Source organism: Grus americana, chromosome 3 (assembly GCF_028858705.1).
Source record: "Grus americana isolate bGruAme1 chromosome 3, bGruAme1.mat, whole genome shotgun sequence".
NCBI classification, from domain to species: Eukaryota; Metazoa; Chordata; class Aves; order Gruiformes; family Gruidae; genus Grus; species Grus americana.
Window position 1 is genome coordinate 55,312,571 of NC_072854.1, and position 18,965 is coordinate 55,331,535.

General features: G+C 38.0%; 2 protein-coding genes across 5 annotated transcripts in view; one reads left to right on the plus strand and one right to left on the minus strand.

Annotated features, from left to right (window-relative positions):
* CEP85L (centrosomal protein 85 like) overlaps positions 1 to 18,965 on the minus strand; it is a 155,156-nt gene that overhangs the window by 49,475 nt on the left and 86,716 nt on the right. The window lies entirely within an intron of this gene.
* On the plus strand, positions 3,808 to 13,768 carry PLN (phospholamban). Of its 2 annotated transcripts, XM_054819550.1 has the most exons (3): positions 3,812 to 4,003; positions 8,097 to 8,138; positions 10,692 to 13,768. In XM_054819550.1, the coding sequence occupies exon 3, from the start codon at positions 10,815 to 10,817 to the stop codon at positions 10,971 to 10,973; it is 159 nt and encodes a 52-aa protein (XP_054675525.1). In that variant the 5' UTR covers positions 3,812 to 4,003; positions 8,097 to 8,138; positions 10,692 to 10,814; the 3' UTR covers positions 10,974 to 13,768. The 2 variants fall into 2 exon arrangements, with proteins under 2 accessions (XP_054675526.1, XP_054675525.1); XM_054819551.1 differs by lacking the exon at positions 8,097 to 8,138 and having other exon boundaries at positions 3,808 to 4,003.

An 18,965-nucleotide genomic window follows, 5' to 3' on the forward strand; every position in this document is an offset into this window, starting at 1 on the left:
ATTCAAGCTGACCTTTCCAAAAATGTCTTTGGTTAGTAACAAATCAGATGACTAGTCCTGCCAGAGCTTCAGCATTCCCAAAATGAGACATATTTCAGCCCAAGTTGTATAGTTTTCTATTAATTTATTTTGTACAGTTTTTTAATCACTTTGCAATGGTACATTTCACAAGTTGCAGCTTCAAAAACTAAGTTCACCTTGTTTATAATGAAGAACAAAATGTGAACATCAAACTAATTTAATGACTGTCCAATGCTTAGGAAAAGTAAATACTTCTTGTCCCAGAGCAGAATAACACGATGCAAAGCCTAGATTTCTCAGCAAGGCTGTTTCCTCTAACACTAACACAAACTATAATTCCCACTGTAGAAGTAGGAAAATCTGCAGCCTCAGAAAGGCAACTTTGTCCACATACATCCAAAAAACACTGAGATTCCAGATGTGAGTGAGAATCACTGAAGTCAAATAAGCATTAAAGTAGGCATCAGGTAAAACATACAAACATATGGGTCATAAATCTATCAAATTCAAGCAAGAAAATTCAAAGGCATAAAAAAAATGTTGATTAGGCTGTCTCCTTACCTGGTGTAAATCTGATTGCTTTTCACACCAGCTAAAAATACTGCTTTTCCTGTATTTTTAGAAGGAAGAAAAACTCCCATTTCCCTTTAGGTTGTATTAGACCTGCAGTACAAATGTAACTGAAGGATACATTAGCTGAGTTCTTTCCCTCAGCAGACATCAGCAAAAAGTGTCTCGTAAGCCACATTTGCTGATACCTGGATGGCTACAAACAATTACACATGCTGCAGGCAGCATCAGAATCAGGCCAGAAAAATACTGGTTGCAAAATGGAAAGATCTCATTCTAATGTTCAGCTTCGATACCAAAATTTGCTCTTCTGTCCCACCTACACACACAAATCAGTGCACATTTGTGGGAGCATCTGCTTTTCCCTTCTCTTCATTTTTAGTTACTTTTAAACCAAACAGGTGGACCACAAGAACCTTAGCAGTGTGATATCATAAAGGTACACCTGCAGCATGAGAGAAAACTGAGGGAGCACCGTGACATAATGCACTAACCTGAGTACTCAGACTTACTGCTGAACGTCTTTACTTGTGTGTGATAAATAATTGGGCTTGGGTTATGGTTCATTTCTGTGCAGAGTCATGGATTATCAACAGACCAGATACTGACATCTCAAACTCTTTACACAGGTTATACAGGTGGCCAGTGTCTACAGCTGGAATTTTAAAAACTAGCACACAAAAGGCAAAAATAGTCCAGGAAATTACTGACAATGTGAATAGAAGTTTTATTATTATTTAAATAAAGGAGCTGGTATGCTGAAGTATAACACGCCTCTTTTTGGACATTATCCCAAACATCAACCAGATCTCTAAATAAATTTATGAGAAGAAACATGCTCTGGTGGCAGATTTCTAATCCCACTGGAGAAAGCCCAGATCATCTCCATTTAAGGTCAAGCAAGTAACAGCTGCACATTTTTGTTCCCCAGAACAAAATAAAGCAGACCAGAACCTCCAACACAGATTCCTTTCTTAAAGCTTTTCCTTTCTGATATCCACGGGTGTCTGGACCCGTTCACTCAAGGGTGAATCAACAACGATGTGCTCATATATACTGTCTGTACCTGTCAGGCTGACATGTCCTGTGAGCAGCAGTTTGGCATCTGCCTCAGAACCCCACCAAAACCCCCATGAGTTACACAAGGGAGTGATACTCAACTGAACTAGAAAAATGTTCGAGAGAGCGCGTATCCATCCAAGCTTGTTGTCAGAGAAACAACATTTACAACATCCATGGGGTCAGAATTTGTGCACGTTATTGTTATTTAACGAAGATATTTTCAATCTTAAAATTTCTTATCCGAGTTAGACATTTACAGGTGGTATGCATTATATTTCTGATGAGATACTACTATTTTTATTAATGCCTTACCTTGCACATTTAAGTATCATTCTTCAAAAAGAAGACTAAGCTATGACTGTGTCAGCAGCTCACGAACAAAATCAGCATTCTTTTAAGACATCTCATTTCTAAAAAGCTCCAAAGTGATGATTATGTTCAATTCACTAACAAAAAAAGCTGAGAGTTTGGGGTTGAGTAACTAAACAACATGATCATTTTACAGTGACTTGGTAAAAGACAGGAACTGGCATCGCAACTGCTGCAGTGCTGGGTGCTGGACTTTAATAACCAAGTACAGAGGTGAATTTCAATAGTACAAGTTTCACATTACATCTTAAAAAAGCAAACAACGCAGTGATAGCAGTACTTTCCTTGGATGACAGAATGCAATAAAAACATGCAACTTCCCTCATAAAAAGGCAAAATACAGTTTGCTTGACTGCAATAGATTTATAATGTTAATAATGTCATTATAAGTAAATTATGAAACCCTTTACACTGGTAAAGAACTTTCACTCCTCACTGTGGAGGTATTCAATTAACTTGCAACTGAAATATGTTACCCTAAATTTCCTGGGTTTGATATTAAAGGATAACACAAAGAAGGCAGATTTATTACCTTAAAACTGAGTTTCTAACTTCAACTATGTTACAACCAATTTTGCAGAAGAGCTAACCCTTATTTACAAAAGTAAAATAGAGCTCAATTTGAAACAAGGTGGTACATCACCTCCAAGGTCTTTTTGTCTCTGGTTTGCAGCTTGTATCACAGCAGGGCTTATAGGGAATGAAAAAACCAAACTAAACAAAAAAATAATCCCACTACCTTTGGTTTCCTGCTCAAAGCCAAGCACTAATTTATGCTTAAAAATTATTGTCAAAACTCGATGTGTAAGTGTTCAGAGTTACCCTGAGCTTCTGTATTTTTGCCTGCAATTTCCAAATGCTGTCAGTTGTTACTCAGCCTGATGCTGGATGCTCGCACACTCAACAGTTCAGTCTTTTCACATCCAGTAAATCCTCCACTTCCTGGATGCACGAAACCTACTCTGTATATGGACTCTCGTCTCATTTGTCATTTCCCAACAGGATAATATACATAAGATAACCTGCAAAGTAGCATCCAGCTGCTAATCCTATCCAAACAAACAGAACGGGTTCTCAAAAATCACTTGGATAGTTTCCAGCCACAAAAAAGAGGCAGGAGGACAAAAAGGGTGGGTATGTTTAAAGGGAAGTTAAATACTTCAAATTATATAGGAATGACAATTTTGGAAGATGAACGTATATATGCCAGATTTTATTTGGAGGAAAAAAAAATAATCCTCTAACCCACAAATTAAGTTGAAAGGTTGGAAGAGGCTTGAAATACAGAAAAATTACTTCAGTTGTCATTCATTGTCAGAAGATAGATATTGGAAAACACACATCATACACTGTAAACTGAATACCAGCTGTGTAACAGAATTATCAAAACTACATATACTAAAGTGTAGTTTAAGAAACCCTTTGCACAAAAGAAAATCATTCCACATCAAAAGCCCATATGCAGTGTGATCACCCACACTGGAGAGTTAACTTTTTTATTATGAAGAAACATTGGTGTAGCAAAAGTAACACATCCAAAACAGCTCCCTAATCAAATTCACATTTAAGTTCTTGTTTAAGAAAAGGCAGGGTGTGAGCAAGCAGCTCCCTTCGCTACCCTGCTGAAACGTGCCACTTCCCACATTCCTTCGTCCTGCGGCTGCGCAGGTGGTCCCCCTGGCACACGGTTCCCCTCACGAGAGGAAAGCTCTTGCCCATGTTTAATACTTTACTGCTGTGAGCAAGTTTAGAGGAGCGGCTGCCTGCGTCAGAAGGCAGAAATGGGACCAATCACAACTTGTGAGCTGCTGAATGACACCGGGAGTCCTGCCTCTGAAACTTTTGTTGTTTTTTTCCCCTCAACCTACTTCAATTGTTCCCACAACTTGGTCACAGACTCGGACAAGTTGCCAGAGATCTACAGACACTTCCCACAGCCCCGAGCAGGCTCCTCTGTGCTTCACTGACAGTCACACCAGAGGTAAGGAACCTCTCTTCTTCTATGCTTTTAATTCTTACAGCAAGGCACTGAAGCTGTAGTTTTCTACAAAAACTCCTCTACTCAAATTAACAGCTGGTTATAGTTGCTTATCAAAAATATGGAAATGTAGGTATTACAGCTCTGAGTCAAAAATATAATGCTGTGGGGGACATGTTTTAGGGGTAATAAAGGCAACTCAGATTTTTCTACATGCTGATGGGACACTAGCTGTCCTTGGGTATATTTATACAGGTAGCATTACACCAGAAGGTGAGAAGCTTTCATCATTTTCCTCAGACTTTTGTCTCTCCTTTTAAATTTAATATGTTTTGTTTGGTTTTTAATGCAAAATCCAAAGAGAGTAATTCACTTAAAGTTTTGTAGAGACACTTCTGTTTGCCCAAAGCTGCCTATCCACAGCCCAGGAAAGGTAAAGCTCTTTCACCACTTAACTCAGAAAAGCATTTTTCTGATCTAACACATTGAGAAAGCAAACTTTTTTTTTTTTTTGCTGTATGACGAAAAAGTACCCTTAATTAAAAAAAAATTAAGTGGCTTATAGCAGTACTAGAACTGAAGTTATTCACGTTACTCAAACTACAGTTCAAGCTACAGAATTCATATAGCATTTTTGCTGTGAATTCCTTTAAAGGTTTATTTTCTCCTGCTGGTCATTCTAACTGCCAAACTTATCCTAGAATGCTTCTAATTACAGATAAATAATTTAACTAGGATTTTAATATCATGAACTGAATTTTGAATGCAGAAAGTAATCCCTTTATTTCCAACTAAGGGAAGCACATACACACTGTACAACAAAATACAACCCCAGCTTTAAATCACTGCAAACAAAAAAGAGTGCATCTGAAACAGAAACATGTCACATAAAGGACATTTTAAGAAATCCCACAGGAAAGTAGTGTTACATTCCCTAAACTACAAGACACTTTAGAACTAGAAGATAGCTTTTGGTTTCTAGAGATTGATACACGGCTTAAGAGGACTTTCCTGGCATTAAGTTACTTCTCAGAAGTTGAATTTATCAACTATATTCTTCTTTCAATCAATGCCATGACATTGTCCCCTGAGCTGCTATGAAGGTTAAAACCACAACTTGCAACATCCCCTTCCACTTCTACCTTTTATACATGCTAGATGTATTTCAATTTTTACTTCAGTTCAAATTGCACTTACCCTATTTCCTATTAGTAAGCAGCGTCATATGAACCACCAGAACCTAGAACCCAACTTGAAACTATAGTGTTAGGTACTCGGCGTGTGCAGTGGAAGAAGTAGTTCATTTCCTAAAATAAAGTTACTATGTAAAAGGCAAATCATACTAACAGATGGGAAAAAGTATAGGGTTATTATGTCTTATTTTGATTAGGGGAACAGATAAGTGTGGAGGCTGAAGCACCTGCCCAAGATCCCACTGCATAATCCTGCAACAGTTGCTTTGGGCTAGTTTTTAACTCTGGGTTAAATTCCCTGCATTAGCTCTGAGGCTACTCTAACAGACCAGCACACAGATAAAAGTCCCAGTTATCCACAAGGTAGGTGGATAACTTCCAAAAACCAAAACGCCAAACCTGGCATGTTCAACTATTCATCAGTGTAATTTCTTTATATCTACACCTTTCACATTCTCATGGACTTGAAATACGTGTAAAGGCTTTTACTGCCAATCTTGCTTCTAGAACACTGAGAACAAAGCTAAAAAAAAAGAAAAGGGACGATTGTAAAAGGAATTAATAAGAGAGGGAAAAAAAGAATCTAAATTAAAGTGCGACCCTTCCCCTACCCTCTCCCAAACACATGAAAAATATCGACACCTCAGCACAAAACAGACTTTAAAACAAAAGGTAAAAAGAAGGATAAAATGAGTTTGCTCTTCTTATTACCAGAACATCCCAAACTAAAAAGTGAGCGGAATTGTTCCTTCTTCCCCTATCCCAAGGAAATGCTTTCTGCATGGGATTGAAAAAGTGACATCATATGCCACAAGTCAGTCTCTAGCCCTCTTCAATGACTCGATGTACTCCAGCTGCAGCTTTATTTCCCATTGCACAATTCCTTGCTCTTTTTCCACACTCCCACTCTCTTCCTCTGCCCATTTTCTTCTTCTATTTTCCTCCCTCTCCTGCACTACTGTCTGCATTCTTGCCTTCACCCATCCCAGTCTTTGTTTTTGACCTCCAGCCCTTTCTTTTCTTTTATGTGTTCTTCTTCATAAATAAATTTAAAACAACAATAAAAAACAACCCCAAACCACCAACGTTCTGTTTTCTGCAGTCCATCTCTTGAAGTAACTAATACTCTTAATACCCTTCTTCACTGACACGACTGCTTAGTGCAACACTCAGCCTAAAATCAGAATAAGCAACAGAATTCTGCACGCCTAGTGTAGGTAAATACAAAATCCGGCTGCTAGGGTAAATTCTAGCAACTCACCTCCACACTATTTTGCTCTTCTTACAAAAAAAAAAAAAAAATTATTACATACCTTTATAAATCACTTCTGTACTTCAAAACCTGTAAGCAACTTCTGTTTTATCGTTGGAAACTTTTACTCACTGAAGTGACAGTAGTGAGACCCTCTAGAGGTCTTCAGAGTTAAGTCAGACTGCTGCTTTCTTCATTCCCTTCTCACCCCTCATCTTCCTCACATGAAAAAGAAGAATTTTCAGACTTGGGAGGTCTCAACTGCAATGACTCCACTCTGTCAATGAGGTATTTCACAGCAGGGTTCAAAGCAAAGCAATACAACTTGGAATAAGATATATACATTAACACAGGACAGCCAGTGAAGATGACAAGCATGCCTACACATCAACTGCAGCTGCTATGCACAGGCAGAGCTTTAGAACTCTGCAATGTCATCTCCTCTGGGGGCCACACAATCCACCGGCATCGGTGACAAAGGACTCCAGGTTCAGTTCCACTCACAGAATTTAGTCCTGCATGCAGGTTCTTCTTTGGTTTAGTGCTACATACACAAATCTTTAAACTTACCTCCTCTGAACATGCAGAGAATGCCTCTTCCTGCCTACGAGTATCATGCTGCTCACACAAACAGCTACAGGAATTTCTTAGGCCAGGTAATTTTTGGTAACACTTCTAAACACACACTAGACCAAGGATCACATAACTTGATGCTACTTTTTGCATCACTATATTTATGGTTATTAAGACATTTCTTTTCAATGGATAAAACCAAATTACTGGGTTTTGGGGACATCTCACTGTAAAAATCTATGCAATAGACCGTTACGCAATATTACTTTTTAACAATGCCTTTTCAGGGCTTCACTTGGTCGTATGGGACAGCAACAAAACAAATATGTCAAACCTCTTCTATTCCACTGATATCACTGCTGCATTTAGTAAACATATGACAGGAAACAGGCTGCGTCTAAAATTGCTGTGGCATTTCCAAATGAGCCAAATTTATCCCGTGTGACTTCAACGGAGTCCATGTAGTTGCACCAGGGACGAGTGTGGCCCAGAGTTTTCACTTTGGTCACATAGCTCCTCTCATTGTGAAGGACACCCAGGAACAGAGATAAAAATAACCTAATACAAATCAGGGAACCAGTCACATGTCAGTGCAGAAGGATGCAGTAACTGTGATTGGTGACTCATTCTAGGGGACCAGGTGTAGGGGATCCCCTACATAGTAAAATATGGCGTCAGTCACATGATCGCTTCCTGCAGATCCACGCTGCGTATAAAACAAGCCTTTCACATCCATGAACAACGCAGGATTAAACACACAACTGCACAGCGATGCAGCCAACAGTTTCTCCTGTGCAATACGTGGTCTTGTCGCACATAAGTAACATTGACTTTAAAAAACCATCAAATGTAGTTTGCCCCTTTGCTGCATTTTCCTTTCAAGAAGTGGTGTGTGCATGCATAATACTTCTTAATATTGACCTAAAACATAGGCAGGGGACTAAACAGCAGAGAACAGCTCCTGTCTGTGGCAATGATCAGCCTTCATTTCAGTGGAATTATTTTTCAGGCTGTCCATTTTGACCTTGATAGCCACCCATATGCAGCTGTGTTACTGAATCTGTTTCTCTTTGTGCAGGCTTTAGGTGGGTGACAGCACCATGGAGGATTAACAAGCAAGGTATGTGTTTATTAGTGAAAGCCATGCACTTGTAAAGCCAAACTTGTTGAAATACAGACACAGAATTTGCTTCCTATGCTTATAAGAAAACTTCTCCCACAGACAGGCCTAGTAGGTAAAACAACATGTGGGTGTTTTAATAATTTCCAATTCCATATGAGCTTTTAAATCAAGTTATTCTATTTTGACCTTTACTCATCTTTTCTCTACACTGTTTTCTACCCTTAAGAGGTATATATTTTAAATTACACTGCCCTTCTTTTTTTAAGATCCTTTATCACCTGTCTGGTAATGTATTTTCAAACAGCTAATGTCGGAGTGACAGCTTGACTGAGCTTTGTGACCTATTGCTTGCTCCCTCACCAAAAGGAAGAGTATATTTTTTTCCCTTCCCAAGAGATCTCCCTGTCTCTCCTCACCTGTGTTGGCCTTGCATCTGTGATGCCCAACCAGCTAATATTGCCTTTTACGGAAGCACTTCAAAGCCCCAGGTCCTGCCCCTTGAGTCACACAAGTGAAATATGGAGCAACATAGCAGTGCAGCCGCTTCCATAAGTGTAGTAAATCCAATGCCGTACACAGAAATGGACTTATTGCGCATACACGCAGGTAAAAAAATCCTGCTGTTCTAGTCCTTCTGAGGGCAGCCAGGAAGATGACAGATATGTTGTGGCAGCAGGTCACGCACAGCCCAAAGCCCACAGATAGCACACACCCTGCATTAAAAAAATGACATAGCGAGTTGTGATGAAGTCATCCTCAGCAAATACTGTTCTCTGTGCAGTGTCTACCACATGAGCTAGTTACACAGACTCTTCTGTACTAGCTTATATCCGTTAGTTGTTTGCTTACCATGCCTTGTCTGGAAGAGGATAAACAGCCTAACGCACCCCAGCCTGCACTGGGCCGGGAGAAGGAATGTGCTGTCAGCCAAGTACTTAGGAATTCCTGTGCACGTCTTGCTTTTACTGCACTCGGGGCAGACAGTGACCAGCAAAGAGCTAAGCAGGATATGCTTGGCAAGCACTTTAATTGCTTAAATAGATGAAAACAGGTACAGCATAAAGTCAAACAAAGCTGAAAAATTATAGTCACTATGAAAGTAAGTTCCCGGTGCACATTTTGTTCACAATAAAGTTAAGATCAACTATAGCTCAAAACATCGTAACAAAATCTGAAGGTCAGTTTTCGGAGGAGATGTCATCCCGTGGAATCCTCTATAGGTATTATCCATGTGTAATCTGGTTTCTTTTAAAAGTCTCTCTTTAAATACCAACACTGCCACTACAAGCACATGTATTCTGCTCATACGGCACCATTTGACTCTACAGCTCCACGTGGAGGGATTAAAAGAGTCTAAAAGACACTTCTGTTTCATGTTAAGATTTTCCATTTTAGTTCATCTGACGACAAATTTGTGGACAACAAAGTACCTCTGATTCAGTCAGGATCATCATGTAATTTAAGCAGCAGATATCTAAGCAATGGTTTCCCTTTATGTGGCATATATGAGTAGATAGGAATTTCATTTATTGGAAAAAAATAATAGAGATGACAAGGAGAGGCCTTTTGTCAAAGATATCATGATATACAGTCATGAAACATTTAGTGGCAAGTGCAGCTTTAGGAGCAAAGTTTGAGAGATGCATATATCATCATCATCACCTTGAAAACCAATTTTTCACATTGCGATAGTACCTTCAGAATCCACCTCGCTATGAGCTAAACAAGTGTATATCAAAGCCAGCCTTTTCCCGTGGAAGGTTTGTACAGGAGAGTTTTACATCACAACTACTTATTGGGAGTTTTAAGACAATTGACCCTGTGCTTCCATCTGCCATTAAAAGGGGGAAAATATACTTGAAATAAAACACTCACTTAAGAGACAAAGTTATATACATGCTTTATTTTGTACCTCATAGCAGTCCTCTGCCCTTGCACCAACATTTTGTAACACATGGTCCCACATGTATATAAAAACAAATTTTAGTTCTTATTCTGTTTTTTCTGTTTACTGCTAAAATTCCCTATAGCAGTGATGCAAGGCTTTTAATTACGCACCATAAAGTATTTTTACTTGGAATGCAAATGCTTCAACAAGATTTCTTTCACTCCTTTTCAAAATAAGGTACTGGCAAATCAGATTACCTGCCCGGGTCAATAACAGCCAGCAGTAATATCCAGATCTAGCCATATCATCAGGCTTTCACCTGTGCTTGAACAAATAAAGCGGGGTGGTGGGGAGGGGAGTCATCCATGGCCTCTCTACTGACTGTGAAGGATGGAGAGATTAGCATCTGAAGCAATGATATGGGTAAATCCCACATATCTACAATTTCCATTTTACAATTCCTCACTACTGCTAAGAAGCAGGTGCTCAGTAGCCTTCAGGAGAAGAAACGCAACACAGCACAAATCCTGTTTTAAAGTAAAAGCACTGTAAAGGCAACCTATTTATTTCAGGCATTTTAGAACTTTAAAACAATCTCCATTTGCACTCATCAAAACGCTTTACTTCTGCATTTCTAACTCTTCACTTTCCTGCTTTCCCAGCTCCACAAAGGCTGTCTAAAACAAAAAGAGAAGATAACAGGCACTTTGCACTGTTCCTGACAACTTTTCTTCTTTCCTGCACTCCTAAAACCTCTGATTTGTGCCCTCTGCTTTCTTGTTGCCATGGAGAAGGTCCAATACATAACCCGCTCTGCTCTGAGGAGAGCCTCAACTATTGAGGTCAACCCACAAGCACGCCAAAGGCTCCAAGAGCTCTTTGTGAATTTCTGCCTGATTCTAATTTGCCTCTTGCTGATCTGTATCATTGTGATGCTCCTCTGAAGTTCCAGCACTTCTCTGCACTGTCCTCTAGGAAAGTCACCCCAAAGGGAAGAGAGACCTACACCCGCAACTCCCAATGCAAGAATCCTCTTGTGAGAGGGGCTAGCACTTGGACTTGAGCTGTATGCCAACCATCGTGCTCTTCTCTTTCTACCTTCTACATGTATTAAAAACACACTTCTGTGCAGAACAGTGTTTAGAGCCTGTTGTTACAAAGCTGTGCATGACCTAATTTGTCTGTCTCAGTCAAGAGATGTCTTTTTTGAATGGGGTAAAGTACTGCCTCTCCATGGAGCTGGTAAGTTCCTCAATGTTTTAGCTAGATTACTGAGCAGCAACTTCACTTTTTGGGGCCCTGAGTGTTTTTAAATTTCTCTGAAAATTCTTAAGCCCTTGGAGGGGTTCTAAATTTGGCCCATGTTCACCCAAAGAATAGCTACAGGCACACAGCCTTCAACACAGCCTAGGAAAATTTCTGCTCTGCTTACTTCAAGGTGCTGCATCTTTGCATTATCAACTGAAGGCATTCAAATTGTTTCAATGCTTTTATGGGAATATGAGAATAAACAAAAAATGTCTTCTAACTCAGAAATTAAAACTATTTCATATGCTTTTCTCCCTATTTAAGGGATTTTTAAATATATATTAAAAAAGTAGGTATATATATGTGTGTGTATACACACACACAACTTAGATCTGGAAAAAAAAGGCAACTTCATCCACAGTATTTTTCACTAGATACATCCTTACAGATCTAAATGACATCTGGAAAGTTTTTTTCACAATGTTTTGCAGAAAAATTGACACTACCACACTAGTATCAAAGATTTCATTTTGTATAGTCAGTTAAATGACATGACAATTGGGTCAACTCAAAAATAATTCTGAGTTCTTAATATCTGGCTTCAGACAACTTTATTATGGCCTGCTGTAATTTATGCAATAATCTCCTTAGTTTAAAACTACAGAAAATGTGGTATTTGCCAATGCCACCCAATGTGGCTAAAGAATGTGGTAAAGAAAAAGGTTTAGGTCATTCTTACTGCTGTGATCAAAATGTATCAAACAAATGCAAGTAACACCACCACCCTCAACTGCAAATGCCTGTCAGAGAACAAGCAAATACTTTCCTAAAATACATGATACATACCAATATGCACAGGAAGGAAAGCATTGCAGAAATATCTTTTCAACATGTAAACCACAGTCTATACACATAAAAGATGAAGTTTCTACTCCAGCAGTTGTCAGTAACAAAACTGAGCAGTAGACTTCAAACTCTCCCAATGTGTTGCTGGCGTTAAACTAAAATTCCTAGAAACTTTATACAGTTTTCAAATTTAAAGAGAGCTCAAGAATCGACAGGTCAAACAGGCATTTATTTTTTAAACAGGCATCTTTCTATAGCACCCTATGTAAGCAATCCTACTGATGAATACAAAAAATGAAAACAATTTTATCTTAATATTATATTCTGTCTTTAAGACTTAATATTCCATGAGTAGAGGTTGATAATGAACAGCTGAGGAAGAAGCGAAGAAATCTTTGAAAAAACTATGTACATGATGGAATGCAAGCAAATCCAGTGGTAATGCACTTCCTATCTGGCAAATAGATATGCTGAGACCAGACCTCTGAAATAAGGTTAATCACTAAAGGAAATTAGTTGCTGTATGAGGATTAGGGCAAGCACTGATGAGATCGGCAACAGCCCGCCCCCCCCCCCCCCCCCCCACAAGTTAGTATATTAATATTATTGATTCAAACTGTCAATTTAAATCTCAATTTTCATTTCATGCATTCTAACCACTCTCACAAATGCATGAGATTTTAGTAAGCACACTTTCTCTATTAATTCTTCTTCTTAAGAAAAGCTGCAAACACAGTGCATTTCTTTAGAAAAATCTAAAGTTACTTTATTTTCTTTTAAAATCTACCTTTTTGTGATGGATAGGGTTTCCAGTTTTAGTTTGCTTTGGAGGTGTTTCAAGAAACTTCAACTGGAAATAGACAACAGTATAGAAAACTCCCTGAAGAAAAGAGGTTTTAAGAGTAAATTCTGAGGACACATTGGGATTATAGGTTTCACAAGCCAGTAATATATAAAAGTCAAAGTAAAGTATTGCTAAAAAAAATAACAGCCCCTCCTTATAAAAACAAACCCATCACTTTCCTCTTATGTACCTGAAAAGCCATTATTTATTTAAAAAACAATAAACAAGAACAAAACCAAGGTATAAATAAACTGGAAGCCCTACTGTTATTTTATAGCAATGCAGATAAATTGCATGTACTGTATGGTTCATTTGTGTCTTAGGGTTCTGCTGATCAGAAAAACTGCTACCATCCTCTAGATCACTAAATGATAACTGAACCCAGAGATTAAAAAAATAAAACCTTTTGTACCTAGTACATTCTTCTTTGTATACTTATATGGGCTTTAAAACTAACATCTACTGTATTTTTATTTATTAAAATGACTGCTTGAAGATATATTAATGCATAAAATAAGATACTTAAATACAATTCCATTTAGAAAGAAGCATCCATTCTAGCATCTACTTATTACAGTTATGTGAAAAAGAGCTAGTCATCACGCGGCTTTCTGATTCTTTATACCTGTTTATTTGGTTTTGGTTTTCAACAGAAGTCTTGTCTGTTTTGCTATGTCCAGATCACTTCCAGATACTTGATTTACACTCACCAACTAGTGCACATAAGTGATCCTAATGAATTTTATGAAAGTGTAATCAAAAAGTTCACTACTTTTATGAGCCGCAATAAAATTTCCAAACGCAGCACGTAGCTTGGATTAAGTTTTCATTTCTCTGTACCGCTCCACTCAAGGCTAGGTCTTTTTGCTAATTTCATCTTACGCACTGATAGACAGCTAAACAGGCAACGATCTGGTATTACTCTTACCCAAAAAACCGCCCAAGTGACATAAACTTCCATGGCAATTTTACACTGGGAAAGAGCAGAATCAGGAACAAGAATGTGCTGGGTTTAAAGATGTGTCTCCTCAGCCAGCTCTTCAGCAAACTTTAGTAAATCTACCCATTCTTCTCTAGGTGAAGACATGACCCACGTCAGAATTAGAAATTTTGTTCTGATCAAGCCTAGTCAGTAAGGCACTTTAGAGTGCAGCAGGTACTTACATTTCTTTATTAACTTTTCTGCATCAAGTTAGCAACAACTGCCCTTACTAGCAGAACTGAATGACTCAGTGGAAAGACAAATTTAAAATAGGCTTAAATTTTTCACAAAAGATGCACAAATTGTTTGCCCCTCCCCAGCATAAAGAACTTTTATGTAAGTTTTGCTAATAATACACACAGAACAATAATCATGTCAGACATAGATGCTCACACCAAGATGTACTTTACCTATATCCTCTCTAACAAAATTAGAGCAGAATAATGAACACAGTCATTTAGAGCATTCTTGTTCATATCTGAAAGCATATTAATATATTATAGATTACAGACCAGATACATATATTTGTATGGCTATTAATAAATAGTGTTTGTCAGAATACAATTAGAAAGGATTTGCAAAGTCCTACAAGATCCATAGGTATCTTTTATTTAACAGCAAATGTAATCCTTTTAGCTTTGACCTAGATGTTAAAAATTGGGGAAAAAAATAAAAGAAAAAAATTGTTTTGCTTATGGAAGAAGATGACTGAACACCTCTAGCTCAATGCAAGGATTAAAAACAGAACAACAGGATTCCTATAAAAACTGGTGCTCACCTTGGTAAGAACCCTGGTAATATAAATTGCTTAAAATAGGCTCTAGATTTATTGTAATCTCTGACAGTTAGTTTAGTCAAACTGATTGCTTTATAAGCCCATAATATTTTTTTAAGATAAAAGAATGTCAAAAGTTCCATTTTTGTATAAAATATAAAATTATAAAACACTGCCCTCTTGTGATCTTCCCTAAAAACTTAGCTGGTTATTAAAAGGAAGTTTTGGCAACATTTCACTGTGAGAGCGAGTGGTCCTATTTGTTTCTTTCATTTGCATACACATCTATTTCTATGTATGAAACACAATTGCGAAGTTATTATCTTAAAATAAGCTGTTGCGTATGTGCTATTAAAAGCACTACGGATGCATCCTCTGCTGGTCCAATTGAGATTCTTAATAAGGCATTTGCAAAGCTGCAATGAATCCTGCACAGCACGCTGCTGGCAAAATGCTATCTGCTGTGTTGTGCGATGCCAAACCCTAGAAGGGTAGGAAACACTTCTGTTAACAGAGGTACATTTTGCCCAGATGAGAAAGCGGGTTTGTTTCTTTGTTTTTTACCTCAGGAGATCTTTTAAAAGTACATCTTCAGCAGTCTATTGCTGAAATAAATTAAGTCTTGAGAACAGTCATTCTTTTGCAAAATCAAGTATGCCTGAAGAGTACCATGCACATTAAAAAAGTAAATAAAGAGCCAAATTGTATAAAATTCAAGTCCTTTCTCCATTAATCAGTTCTTCAGAAGTTCTTCAGTAGTGAAATGAAAGCTATCATTAACTTTAATATTTTAATTTTTTTTTTTATTTTTAAGGTATTTGGAAAAAAAGGCTTGTAGGAGCATCCAGATTTTTTTTTTTAAAAAATCTACTTCTTGTAAACAAGTATTTTTTTCTTAAGTGGCAGAAACTAACACAGGTAAACAGCTAAGGACACAATGAAATTCATGTGAATCTGCATTGCTTACTACTGAAGGAGCAGCCCAAAGCTACAATCAAGAGTCTGCTGCAAGCACAAGAGGGCAGACTGATGCCCATTATGGATCTTGCTAACAACAGAGGTCTCAACCTGCTACTCAATTTTCTGCTTATTGTCTTGGTTCTGGTGCTGGCATTTATCCTTGTGAAGCTGATGTGAAGGAGGCTCTGCTTCCTTCTCAAACCTTGTTTTGCAATGATAATGTAGACACTTCAAGCCATCTGAATACAAATATGCAAAGACTGCAAAGACTGAAATATCTGACAGTTAGAGAAAGTGTTCACATACCTATTTTGTCAGAGAGCAATCCTAAAAGCTGTGCACAATTAGCTACCTGCCACTGAGTAAAGAAAGCATCTAGTGCCTTAGTGAGTATATGAAGAAATCCAAGTATGCGTCAGCAGTTATTGTAGTTTTCTCACTGCCACAGCTGACTTGTATTTAAAGATCTAGTAAAGATCTGAAGCCTTCAAGGAACATCATTTCTGCAAAGGGGACAGCAGAAATCAAATTTTTAAAATGGGATTTCTGTAGAATGTGTACTTCGTGGGAAATGTCACAGATACAGCAGGAATGGAGATCAAAACACCTACACTGGACTGATAGCATGCATCAAATTACCTGTGGAGAGGAAAAGCAGAGATGCTGCGGATGGAAACAAGGATATCTATGAAAAGCAGCTTGCAGCAGCTGAGATGGGGATAAGTTAAGTTTAAATATGAAAGCATAATTACTAGTTACACCTTTTTTGACACCTGCAGTTCACAGCAACACCTTAAAAGCCAGAAGCCATTAGTGTTATGCAGCAGTATCAAAAGAAGAAGCTGTCAACTGAAAAACAAATGACCATTAACAAGAGCTATCATAACTCTGCCTACAAAGCCATTAACACTGCCACGTACACTAGCAGTAGGTGCATCTGCACAAACACAGGTGTGCTGCTACATCCTTAACAAGCCAGATTTAACACTTCAAGTGTGCAGCATGGGAGCCCTCAAGCTGTATTTGACATACCACTTGCTACTTGCCGGTGCAATCACCCAGTCTGTAGCTTGTCCTCAGATTAAGCATGTAACATAAGGTTCTTACAGGACCTTCTTCTATGGCCGTTTGCAGGATGATGTACTTTCCCCACAGGTCCCTGGGAAGCACAGTGTCCAAGAAGAGCTCTCTTCTGCTAGAATTATTTGCCCAGAAGGTATCTCTACACACCTGAGAGATGCTGGTAAAGAAGGTAGCCAGACTGGGGCCAAACAGCTCTTAGCATCTCTCTTTCCCAAGTACAACATGGGAAAAAAGTGCACCAACCCATACGCGTTGTACAGTAAACTTAATGCCATACATACACATATTAACAGTCTTTTGCACACATGCAAAAGAGACAGATGTTGCTCATGGGGTGGGGGAAGCCCCAGCTTCCAGCTTTCTATTGCCAACAGCACATCCCTGATTCAGCACGTATAGTGTTGAGCCAGCACTTCTCACAAGTGCTGAATATATTACAGAGCTGATCTGCTCATGTTCACTCTCAGGACTTCCAGACAATTACTATTGTTGTGAGGTGGTTCAGTTATCTGGAAGACACCCATCTAAGTTGGATTTACAAAAAGACTTTTCACAGGAAAAAGCCAGTATGTCTAGGGAAATGGAAAGTTTATGAGAGTTCTACCATTAACAGACATCCGTGTTCCACTCTATGCTACCTGCTCCAAAGCCTAGGCAGCACTAGCTGGGCAGCACAGATAGTCAAAACAAAAGCTTTTCTCTCCTCTGCTCTGAAATATGTGCAATAAACATTTAATATAGCTTCTGCAAACTACACATGTATAGCTTTTCTATGTTGGTATAGTAATATCAATTCCTGTGTGTTTGCATTTAAAGCAGAAGACTGCACAGCCACATCACTGTAAGCACTTTATCACTTAATTTTATAATCTTGGAATATTTTGCTTTTAAAAAAAATAAATCTGTAAATTTATATACAAGGCATATATGTTGTAACAGTTAACATAGTTATGTATTATTTAGGAGGATTTCTGCTGGTGCTTGACATGGATGGCACAAAGCATACCACAACCACAGAAACCGATATGAAGCCCACTCTAGTCTAAAGAAGAATAGAAATGGTTTTGCCAAGAAAACGGCAATTCACTGATACATTGCTTGGGCAAACCCCCTGATGCTTGGGCTCATACAAAGCTTATTATCTATATGCTCTTCTGTATATTCAAAAGTTTTCCTATCTTATGGAAACCACCGTGACAGTTTAATAGCTAAAATTAGACAAATGAGTTAGCTCTGACAAAAAATTCAAATAATGTATTTCTTTTTAATAAAAGGAGAAAGATGAGTCTACTGCCACCAACAGTCACAAATTTCCAGATCCAAATTACACACAAAGGAAGTCTATAAGAAACTGTCAATAGCATGTAGAAACAACCCCAAGAAACAACCCCACAGTCTCCTCTCAGCCAGCAATGAAAATTACAGCATCTTCAACAAATGTTGAAATACACTGCTGAAACTGAAACATGCATTCTCCTGAGATGACATATAAAACTGGCAAAGTTCTCAGTTAACTAATGCCAAGTCTCTTTTTCCAATCATGCCTGGTCCAAGTTCAGTTTCCCATTGTCTGCTGGCGCTTACTCCAGACTGAGCCCATATAAACACTATAACGAACAGAATCCCAGATGTTGGACTAACAACTTCACACCAAAAGGAACAGAACTTAAAAGCTTAATTGTTGCTCACAGTGAAGGAGTTCACTCTGCTAACTAAAGGTGATAATTCTTCATCTTAAAAAGTTTTATCTTGCTGAAAAATATAGTTTCATCAAAATGTGACACAGGAAGAATATTGATACTAATAATTCTTAGTTTTCTGATCTGCCAGGATCGTAAGAAAAACTAGTTTTGTGTTAACATTTAAGAATAAAGTTTTCTGTGGCAACACTATTATTTGAAGAACATTATAACTTTTTCTTTCAATTGAAGTTTTACAACTTTTCTTTACCAGTGTTTAGGTATGCATGCAAGTTTACTTTCTTCCTTCTCTATTTGAAATGATAATTGTTGTAGTATCTCTAAATTTCTCAATGCATTAAAATTTAATTTCCAGTAACTTTTATGTAAATGGTATGAACAAGGTAATGTTTTCCTCATTAAAGAAAAAACAGTAAGCTAGATACATTAAAGGAAAAAGATGCACTTAAGCAATTTCCATCTATTATCTCTACTATATTCTGTCACAAGTTAGCACAC